Source organism: Triticum dicoccoides, chromosome 5A (assembly GCF_002162155.2).
Source record: "Triticum dicoccoides isolate Atlit2015 ecotype Zavitan chromosome 5A, WEW_v2.0, whole genome shotgun sequence".
NCBI classification, from domain to species: Eukaryota; Viridiplantae; Streptophyta; class Magnoliopsida; order Poales; family Poaceae; genus Triticum; species Triticum dicoccoides.
This window is the reverse complement of record NC_041388.1, coordinates 391,295,262-391,306,562: the sequence shown is the minus strand read 5'-3', so window position 1 is coordinate 391,306,562 and position 11,301 is coordinate 391,295,262. Positions and strand designations below refer to the sequence as shown.

The 11,301-nt window shown below is 41.0% G+C and overlaps 2 protein-coding genes across 2 annotated transcripts; one reads left to right on the top strand and one right to left on the bottom strand.

Annotated features, from left to right (window-relative positions):
* Window positions 1-3,858: 3,858 nt before the first annotated feature.
* On the bottom strand, window positions 3,859-7,005 carry LOC119301737 (activating signal cointegrator 1-like). The gene is made up of 4 exons (XM_037578719.1): window positions 6,773-7,005; window positions 5,089-5,721; window positions 4,528-4,626; window positions 3,859-4,427 (listed from the first exon to the last, which is right to left on the bottom strand). The coding sequence occupies exons 1-4, from the start codon at window positions 6,932-6,934 to the stop codon at window positions 4,077-4,079; spliced, it is 1,245 nt and encodes a 414-aa protein (XP_037434616.1). The 5' UTR covers window positions 6,935-7,005; the 3' UTR covers window positions 3,859-4,076.
* A 119-nt stretch (window positions 7,006-7,124) lies between these two features.
* LOC119301739 (membrane-embedded CAAX protease MroQ-like) lies at window positions 7,125-11,301 on the top strand. The gene is made up of 10 exons (XM_037578721.1): window positions 7,125-7,439; window positions 7,744-7,832; window positions 7,972-8,079; window positions 8,191-8,273; window positions 8,595-8,728; window positions 9,347-9,396; window positions 9,491-9,583; window positions 9,665-9,756; window positions 10,717-10,823; window positions 10,976-11,301. Exons 1-10 carry the CDS (start codon window positions 7,188-7,190, stop codon window positions 11,015-11,017), a joined length of 1,050 nt encoding a protein of 349 aa, XP_037434618.1. The 5' UTR covers window positions 7,125-7,187; the 3' UTR covers window positions 11,018-11,301.

The following is an 11,301-nucleotide window of genomic DNA, read 5'->3' as shown; positions in this document are numbered from 1 at the left end:
AGCCTTCCAAACCATTTTGTCCAAGGGTGTAAGAACCATCCCTAAGAATTGTGCCTTGTATGCGGATGCCACACAATGTCATCCTCGGTGAGATCATCAAGTTGGACCTCATGCAAAAGCGCCCAAAGAGTGAAGAACTGCGTGATGTGCTCCGTGAAGATGATGGTGGGCGGTTTGATCTTGAGGATCCATGCATTGTGTGAGAGGGCCTCCCGAACCTTCCAATTATTTCTCTTTGACGCTTTGTAAATGAGCGGGGCAATGTCTTTTGGCTTGCGCCCATGAAGCCATGCTTACTCCTTTTGACCAACATGAAAGAATACCATAGGAACAAGGTCACCACCATTTGCAGAACCTTGTAAATGTGGAAAGATGGAAAGCGAGGATTATCCATGCGCACATATATTTTTCGTTCTGTATCATCTTGGTGTGCACATATATCCAATAATCTCTATGAAGGCAAGATGGACAATGGATATCAAGCCAGTGTTTCGTTCTTCGAGGACTGCGCGGATACGCATGTATGGTATGAGCACATGAATAAGTACCAGAACTGTGTAACAAGGCTAGTGAAGCTTTAAACAACCACTGCTAAAAGATCACAGACAGAAGTGACAGTAGTGAAGCTTTAAACAACCACTGCTAAAAGATCACAGACAGAAGTGACAGAAGACGTGATGGAGTTCCTCAAGATTATATTGGTTGACGAAGAAAAAACTGATTGGATCATGGTCAGAAATCGTTTGTTCCTTTGCCGGCCTACTTCTTTTCTGCTCGTGAATGTTGTGCCGATGAAGTCGAAAACCCAATCCCAATAGTTCCAAAAGGGAGACCAACTACCGAAGAATCCAACAAGAGGACGTAATCTGAGCGTCGGAGGTTGAGAGGCAAAAAAAAAAGCTCATGAAGTTCGTGTACATGTTTACCTCTTTGTTCATTTCCATTCGTGCTTATAGTGTAGTTTCTTCCCCTGAAGAGTGTTAAAATATTTTCTTCAATTTTGCCAGGAAAGCTAAAGGCACTAGGAAAAGGAAGAGAAAAGAGAAAGATTCAGATCAAGAAGATGGACCATTGGAGGATGCAGAAGAAGAGAAAGATTCAAAATGTAAAATATGGTAAGGTGGCGAGGGGCAAGAAGAGACCATATTGGAGGATGCAGAAGAATATTGTGCAAAACCAAAAAAGTGAGTATTTAGCATTGTGATGTGTAGTTAAACATGTTTACTTTGTTGGTAGTCTATTCATCTATTTGGAAACGGGGGTGTGCTGGAAAGGTGAAATCTGGGAGGAAGGGGAAACCAGAGGACAAGGAAGTGTCTGCTAGAAATATTCCAACAAAGGGTGTGCAAAGAAAATCAGCGAAGTTAGTGTCTGCCTTTACATGTCTGATGTTTCTGAACCGTTCCAGAAAAGGCTCTAGAAAGGGCAGTAAAGAAGAACATATAAAATGTGGGGTGAAGAGAATGACCTGCTAGGAATGTTGTAGCAAAAGTTGTGGGAATAAAAGTAGTGAAGTTGGCGTCTGCTGCTGCGGAGCGAAAATTAGTGAAGTTAGTGTTTTCGTGTTCATGTGTAATGTACATATTCAACTCTTCTTTTGTATCCTATTAACAAATGTTGATTCTTGGAGGAAAAGAATGTGAAGTCAACACAAGACGTTAAGGTGGAGAAGGATACAAATTCTGAGATGTAAGAGCGAGAACAAAATGATGACGATTTTTCATGCGGTGCTCCACCTTGTTTTAGATGCTATTTGACCTGTGACACTGTAATTTGCGTTGTTGCTATATTTGATGGACTCGCACTATTTTGTGAAGTTCTAATCAGCTTAGAGGTCTCATTTTGAAATTTGAAATGGACCGGTCAAAATCGAAGCCTCGATAGGAATTATGAACACATCGACGGATTGAAATGTGGAAACCATAAAATAATGCATTTTTAGTGATGTAGGTTTTCCGTAATTTTATCATTGTCATGCAGTTTTTTTGAATTTTGATTAAATTATAGTCAAATTTCATACTTGTTGTCAAAATAAAGTTAAATTCTCATTTTGAAACATGAAATTTAGCGTTGGTTTTCAAAATTTCAAAATAGAAACCTTATTTTCTAAAATTAAAAATAGCGTATTAATTTTCTTTAAAAATAATTATTATCTTACGCCCAAATTAATATTTTTGATCAAATACTTGTCAAAATAGGAATCTCATTTTTGAAACATGAAAAATGGGTGCTATTTTGAAATCATGCTATCTTGAAAATTGTTGGTTTTGAAATATGAAATAAGCATGTTCATTTTAAACAATATATAATTTTTTTGCGCTGAAATTTAAGTGTTTTGGTCAAAATAGAACCCTCGTTTTCGAGAACTGTAAATAGCATGCAGGTTAAAATAGAAACTTCATTTTCGAAATATGAAAAAATGGGTGATATTTTGAAATCATGCTTTCTTGAAAAATGTTGGTTTTCAAATCAGAAATAAGCATGTTCATTTTAAATAATATATAATATTTTTGCGCTGAAATTTTAGCATTTCGATCAAAACAGAACCCTTATTTTTTAGATTTGAAAATAGCATGCTGATTTTCATAAATTTTATCCTTTTTTACGTGCAAAATTCGTAATTTTGATGAAATTATGGTCAAAATATGAAACTAACATGCAATCCATATGAAAAAGGGTTAAATTTGCTTTTCAGGAAATTGCATCTTTTCGAAATTCTACTAAAAGAAGAAACACCATTTTGACATTATAGTCATATTTTTACGACCATATATCAAATGTTGGGCAAAATTCTAGTCCAAATATAAATGTTGGATTGAAAATTTGATTTAGAGTCTCAGAATAGCATATTTTATATTCTGGTGTGAAATGAGCTGAGTGTATCGTAGCCCTTACTGTAGTGAATAAAAAATAGCAAAATCGCAGTATTGATTGCCAAGCTAGTACGGATGGTTACACTACAGGCCACATATATGTACATTTACATGCCAAGTAGGTCACAAAATACAAGGTGGATGATCTTCATATACAGTTAGACCCAAAAGTTGATACTACAAAGTTCATTACTGCATAACACCTACCGTCAACACATAAGTTCATACTGGATTCTACATACATATCCTAGTCTGCCATTCAATCAGGGTTCATCACATGGGCCAATGAAGCATCAGACCACTGGTCATGTTGACCTGAAGGAACCTGAACAGAGTCTTTTCATCTTCTTTCATCATGGCGTCCTCGACAACTTTTTGCCAGTTCTGCGTCATGATCGCACATCTTTTTAGAACCTTCGAAATACTCGTCGGTGACAGACACAACCATGCGTTTATACAGATAATCCTTTTATATCAGAGTTATTGGCTTACCGTGATGCTATGTGACTAACTATAGACAAATCGTTATCTCATGTAATAATTGAGTTTGATTGTCAAAACCTTTGTAACTTGTGGATGCAAGGCGATGACAGGTGCGTCGGATGGCAAGTTTTCAGAGAGATGCGGTCTTATGTCTCGAGTTTTCAGGGATTCAAACTTGTGTACACTTGTATAGGAAGGCCAATGTGGCGGCTCACCTTTGTGCTACACTCCTTTTCCTTAGATGTTAATCAGTGTGCTTTCAATGTAATCCCTGAGTTTCTAATTGAGCCTGTTCAATCAGATGTGATCCGCTCGAACAAATAAAATGTCTGATGGGCAGTTCTCAAAATAAAGGGTAGACAATGCACGAGCTTGCCTGTAAATTATCCAGTGAAATTCAAGAAAGACATGGCGTAGTTGCTGTTTTCCAAATGCCGTTTTGAAGTGCAAGATTGTACAGATAGCACTACAGAGTTCGCCGATCCAGAACATACTTTGGGCAGAACAAGGCAACATTACTGATAAAATACTTGGATTTAGGGTCATAATTTTTTTAACCTCAGTGCTTGACCTTCTGCTTTATAAGGTTCAAGACCCCACAAAGCCTACCCAGCCTGACAACTTTAGTTGAATGATCTGATCCCAATCCAACCCGTATGAAATGGGATAATTAAGTACAATGTGAAGGCACTCGAGCGCATCAAAATTCGCAGCTACCACTCAATCAAAATCAAGGGAGCACTCATAGTCATCGCCTTCACGAACTTGACCGAAGGAACTGTACGCGAGATGATCACCCTTCTTCATCTTGCCACCAAGAAAGCTCTGGGGATCCTTGTCATCATGCTGCACCCTTCCGGTTACCTCCAGGCACAAGCCATTCTTTCCGAGTTTCTTGCTCTGTTTTACCCTGTCAGTTCTCGGCTTCACAGGTCCTGTTTCAACGAAGACTGGTTGCTCTCTGATCGAGGGACTGGGCTGTATGCGTTGAACCTGATGCTTCTGTTCTAGTGGTCTCATGATCCCTTGGTCAGATTCCGACTCTGCGGCTTCATCCTTGTTCAAAATTACCTGCAGAAGATACTTGCAAAATTATATCGGCACCAAAATGTTTCTTTTCTTATTGAAAGCTTCCAAACTGTGAACCGAGCCTGCAGGAACGAGTTACTACCTTACGGCCCACCAAATCAAATGTGACCGTCACTTTCCCCTTTTGTTTTTCAGCTGCATCCTGAGCTTCGTCGTGCACCTTCTTTAGGTTTGTCTTTTCCTGAAGCGAGAAAAATAGAGAACTGCGATAAATGTCTTTGTGTATATCATCCAATTAGAACAATTTGCTTTTCAATATCCTCAAAGACAGTCACACAACATCATATCATTGTCTAATCCATCAAATTACATCTTTTATCATGTATACGCATAAAAATAGATGATATATGCATAATTTTTAGGAGTAAATGACTCTAGAGTTGATTGCTGAAATGGGCTGATTCTGAGCACTAAAGAAAAATACATTGAATAAATGTAAACATAATTTTTCACATTATGGCTAGGTGTTGTATGCAAATTTCAGTTAATGGCTAAACAGCTTTCGGTATGACTTAATCACTAAAGTAAAGGACAGTGAGGATCAACAAATGGGAAAGAATCAGAATGAGCGGATATATATGAGTGAGCCACAAGGGATGAGATGGATGGAACAATGAAATAGAAACAATCAAACATTGATTACCTTAGATGAGAGCCAACTATTTCCTTCCATTTCAAAATAGTCACTTTGGTCATCATAAACTTTAGTTCTTGCCGCAGAGTTTCTGTCATAGTCAACAAGCCTTTTTGCATAAGCTTCAGCTGCAACTTCTGTGTCCGAAAGAGGAACTCCAACATCACTTAAACCCGCATATGTACTACCTTCCATCAAGACAAGTGAGCCACAGAAACTACATGGTCCTTCGCCCTCTTGTTCACACACAATTTTTCCACATGATAGGCAGTTGCTAACAAGATTGTGCAGCCGTGCTTGGCATGAACAAGGTTTCCCCTGCTTGAAGACAATAGAACCCTTTGCTGCCTCAGCAAGGGAGATGGCCTTTCCTCCCTTCTTTTTTGGACCTCTCTTGGAGGCAGCATGGGTCTCAGCAGCATCTGATTGAATCTTGGAACTCTGACTAGAAGAAGATGCTGGATCTTTTTGTGTACGTGTCTGTTTCTTTGTTTGGGCAGTTGCTGCATCAGCAGATGGCTTCAAATAAGGCTGAAGGTTAGACGACTGCGAGCTTCCAGCTCCTTTTGAGGGATCAATGTAGCCCCTCCTCTGCAAGTACTCCTGAATGAGGTCCTGAGCAGCTTCTGCTCCAACAATATTCTGCAGAATTGAACACATAGAACGATCAACATTTTACTTCACCTAAGTAACAGTAGTTTCCACGTTCATGGCGTGTGCATAATATAAAACATGATAAGCTCATAAACAGTGGTGTCACTCAGAAGAAGCAGTCTGGAGTATGTACAGGTACAATTCCAAACGAATTTAAAAAATGGAACTAGAGCTCCTTTATAACACAAAATGGCCACACATAAAATTTGAGAAAGCCATGCACAACGCTCAATTGAGAAAGGTTAATGCAACACTACAGTGACACGGGTGTCAAGGGCACACATTAGTTTGATGATGATGGTATTTGGGCTGAATATGCCCAGGTCATCCTTTCAACTATATTCGAGATGCTCCGCAAAAGATATGTAGACGCACTGCCAAACCAATAGTCAATGTACATGTTCACAAGAAAGCAAATCATTTTCATCATACACCACAATACATGTGTCGATCAGATCAGCAAGACAAGGGCAGGCTAACTATGCACTAGTCTAAGTTTCCCTTAGAGATGTAACTACATCTCAAGCTCTACACTGCCAGCGAACATGCACATATGCATATATTAAGTACATAGAACAGATAAGATGCTTGAAACATACTCACAACACATTAGGTTACAAAATGGGATTCATGATGATATGATTCGTTAAGCACCATGTTCTCCACTAGCCGCATACAAGTCTAACATGACACGCTTTGATCATTCATCAGTTTAAAACCAACAGACAACCCTCAACCAGAAATAGCAAACTGCCAGTGGCACAATGCAGCAAGCAGACTATCAAAACTACTAACAATTATCTTCAAGCTCTGAAGGTTGATCTGACATGAAACCAACCCTAACGTCAGCCAAATTTACTAAAAACCGCACAAACCCTAATCTGAGAAACCCCCCAACCGGATGCAGATCAGGCCGCCGCGCCAACCAAGCGCACACGCGCAGCAAGCTCAAATCAGAAGGCCAAGCGCGACGCGACATGGATCATGTGCTGTACGCTATCGTTCCGGTGACGGAGGGGCGTGTGGCGGGGGTACGGACCGCGAGGTAATCGGCCGCGTCGGGCGGAGGCGCGAGTTCGCAGAAGGAGACGAGGCCGGAGATGAGGCCGTCGTCGAGCTCCAGGGCGCTCCCCGTGCGGCCCCTCAGTTCCTGCAGGCCGCCCTTCAGCCACTCGCCGGACGTGCTCGCCGACGTCGCCATCGCCGCCGCCGTTGCCCACGAGCGCGGAGGCCTCGCAGTAAAAGAACGGGCGTATTGCACTTTGCAACATGGACCCCGAGTTATACGGCAAATAAACGAAGGGGTCTCCCGTCTACGTTTTCCGGCTTTGCACTTGCGTTTTATCCAATTTACAGAAAGGTCCTCACCTTATCCCCACGAGGCCGTGTCGCCGTGAGGCTTCCTTCCCCAGCGAGCAGAGAGAGCAGAGGAGTGAGAAGCGCCCCCCTTTCCGATGGCCTCCACGTCGTCGTCTCCGCTCTCTCTTGTCCTCCTCCGGCCGCTCCCATGCAGATCCCTCCTCCTCTCAAAGCACAGGAAGCCATTTCCCACCCCAAGAACCGGCCGCCTGGCAGCTTCAGCAGCAGCAGGAGCTCAGCAGCGGTTGCTGCGGCCGCCGGAGACCGGCCGCTGGAGCAGGAGCTCGAGGAGCGGCAGAGACTTCGCGTGCTTATCCTACAACAACCCGCCCCCGCCTTCCGATAAGGTGATGCGCCGCCGCTCCATTTCTTGATGCCCTACCCTACTGAGGCTAGCAGCAGTGCTTCTTGTTGCTTGGTGCAGAATTTAGCTTCTTGAAAGAACAGAAGAACTAGTGTTGAAATTTGAAACACGTCCAGTGCATCAATAGAAAAATGTGGCCGATGCATCGGTGAAACATCAATCTATGTGCAACGATATTATCTAGCCATGGAAACTTACTGAACTCTAGTTGGACTGTGAATATGCCTGCCTTTCTGATCTTGTCCTGCTGACAATCAGACTCTGTTGCGTTATTTGGATGTAAGCAGGATTCGAACGAGTGGCCCATCCTTCGCCGGTGGGATGTGCCGTGGGAGTGGCAAACTGTTGTGCTCAGCATGGTGGGCTGTGGAGTAAGGTACTCTTATCCTGCACACCGGATGGTTATTTTCAAATAAGTATCTATCTTGTATATGGATGCTGGTTGTGGTTGGTGATGCCTATTTGCAGTTTGGCATGTTAACCCTAAGAAAGTATCCTGAGCGTTCTTTAGACAGCTTTGCTCTGACAGGATTGGTTGAGCAGTCAATATTGCAATACGTAGGGTTTTCAGCCGCGGGGGCAACTATAGATGAGAAGGCAGAAATACTGTTCCTCGGACAACTGTATGGATCTATTCTTGCTTGATACTTTTTATGGTAGTGTGTACATACGAAAGGATGGATGTTGCCCATTTCAAAATATTCAATTCTGTTTATTTTTGTTGTCTTATGCAGTAGCGTGACTGCTGTTGTGCTTGGTGTTATATTTAGCATCACCAATACCTTCCGACCATTCCCTGATGATGTCTTCCGTTACGGTCAGGACATTATCTTATTAATATGCTTACTTTTAGTTCATTTGATCTTGTGCAAAGAGAGTGGTGCATTCTTTCCTGTAGACTAATTTTTTTAACTGTCAGAAGTGCTGTCGGTTATTTACTGCAACTGGAGTTTCCTTGTAACTATGAATTTAAGAGTTCCTCTTTTTCATGAATGCTGCTTTTAACACTTTAGTCAAGGTCAAAGATTATTTTTGTGATTTTTTGTTAGGAAGTAAGTTGACACTGTGTTTGGGACTAAAGGCTTTGTTGTTGTTGTTGTTGTTGAAGTAAGTTGACATTGTAATTTTGACCTTTCAGATGTCAAAGAACCATTCAAGCTGCAAAATGGCTGGCTTCTGTGGGCTGGTATTGGCCTCTTTGGTGCAGTCATTTCCATTGCTTTAGTTGGAGCTGCCATGACCTATCTGAATGGTGCACCTCCAGAGAGAGAGGTCAGGCTCTGTCATATGCGTTTAGCAGACAGACTTTTCTTGTGCATCATCATCTATTAACCGTTGCTCCTTACACTTCTGTCACCTTATAGACTTACACTAGTCTGACTCCATTCACCTTTAATTTGCACCCCGATTTGTTCATTGAAAAGTAAAATGGTAAATAAAGCATTTTGTTGGACAGTTCAGAATATGCCAAATGTAAAAGTTCTTCCTAAGAATCTGTTTTGTTTTCATATGGCCAATCTTTTGACGTATCTTTATGTAATCACTTTTACTCATGCAAGACTTACTCAATATATTCATAACCTGAGACTGTTCTATATGTTCTCTGTCAAAAAAGAAAGACTGTCCTATACTTTGGAGTTAGTACGAAACTATTGTCAAATCAAAAGATACATTTGCCAGAATAGAGAGCTATGTTGTTAAACATTTGGAAACATAGATTCTCTTATTTTCGGTTGGCAATTGATTTCTCTGAGATGCCTTATAATTTTGGATGTTCAATTTTTTTATACCTATATGTTGTACAACTACTGCAGTTAACCCATTTAATGGGTAGTGGGTACTACTACATGACTACTGATCTATTTCTGGACTCTCTCTTTGTTATCGCAGAAGGACTCACTGGTCCTTTTACTGCCCCTAATTGGCTCATCAACTCTCAGGTAGCATCTCACTAGCTTTTTTGTTTTACTTGCCGGCTGTCTATACACCAGGCTATCAGAACTTTATTTATTTTTCAAATTTTAAAATTGGTAGCACTGCCTATTTGGTGGGAATAACTGGAGTTCTAGCACCAATTCTGGAGGAGACTGTGTTCCGAGGATTTCTAATGGTGTCCTTGACTAAGTGGTAAAAGTTGATATTGTATTTATTTTTCTAGAGCCTGCAGTTTTGCATGTAGGTGTATTGAATAGTTTGCTATTGGTACAGGTTTCCTACTCCAGTCTGCGTGATTCTCAGTGCTGCTGTATTTGCCTTCGCTCATTTGACACCTGATCAATTCCCACAACTGTTTGTACTTGGTAATTTTCTAGGAGACTCAGAACTAATGTGGAAAACCAAGTGAATTCCATTTTTGCCATCTGTGCATGAACATACTTAGGGCTCCTTTGATTCAAAGTATTTTCTTAGGAAATTTTAGGGATTAGAATCCTTAGGAATTTTTCCTATGTTAGTTGTTTGATTCATAGGATTGAATCCTATCGGAATTTTTCCTAAGGATTTCTTTCTACTGCCTCCCATAGGATTTCTAGCATCCACTCAAACCTCTTTGAAAGAATCCTTTGTTTTTTCAATGATGCAATCAAACAACCCAAAATCCTGTAGGATTGAAATCAGATGACATTCCATCCTATGTTTTTCCTGTTCCCGCGTTTTTATAACCCTGCGAATCAAAGAGGCCCTTAGTTGCCGACAAACTTTGCCATATGGTCCATGTTGCTGTATGGGATGCTGCTGTTGGGACTTCCCCATATTGGGGGCAAACCAGCAGCGCATGGCACCCTGCCACCAGTAGCGAGTCCAGTGCACACATATTTAGGGGAGCTTCATGTTAGAGATAAAGTCCCCATATCAGTCTATCTGGTAGCAGGAAATTGATGGTGGGGCAGCAGTTCAGGATAATTAGGAAAGAGGTAGTATAGGACTTGAATTAGTTCCCAGTTAGTCTCAAGTCTTATGGGATCAGATTAGGTGGTAGTTATCCTGATGTGAACAATATTCAATATCAGCTGTTGTGTTTACATCTGGTGTAACCGTTATGTGGTATGTTATAATTGTTGTCTTCTCTTCTAAAGAAAGAAGCCAAAACTGGCTACAGAAATGTGACAGACGAAGCTGTTACGATGAAACAAAGAACAAGCACAACATGCAACATTTTGTGAAATTTGGTCTGAGGACTACAGTCTGTCAGTGGTGTCTTCTTCAGGACAAATTATCAGTTTTACCATTATGTTGATACAAATTTTCTAAATGTTCCGCAGGTGTTGCACTGGGGTTTACATATGCTCAAACTCGCAATCTTCTAGCTCCTATTACAATACATGCATTTTGGAACTCGGGAGTTATACTACTGCTAACCTTTCTTCAGGTACGTCTTATCATTTGTGTCAGTAATTTGCTGGATGAAAATGCTAAGGAAATTATGAGTTGATTAACATGCAGAATAGCACATGAACAGGGGCAGCTAATTCATGTTCCCTTCTTCCTATGTAACTGACATATGATCTTTTATTGCTTCAGTTGCAAGGATACGATATCAAGGAGCTATTGGGGGCGTCTTGAAGTCTTTATAACCGTCCAGATTTTAGCTTTGTGCATATCCTTGAGTAACTTCTGCAAAAAGATCTGGAAGAACAATGAGCTTTCCTTTATTCGACTGCTTAGTGTATGATCTTACTCGGCAAGGCACACAATGTATGGTCTACAAGATGTCTTACAAAATATGATTATGTATGGTTCGTTTCACTACTGCCAACCTACGTGGTGGAAAATGTTCAATCATACAAATAGAAAATACGGTTATTGCTATAAGAAATGCGTTGTACGTGGCTTTCAGGTTGGCTCAA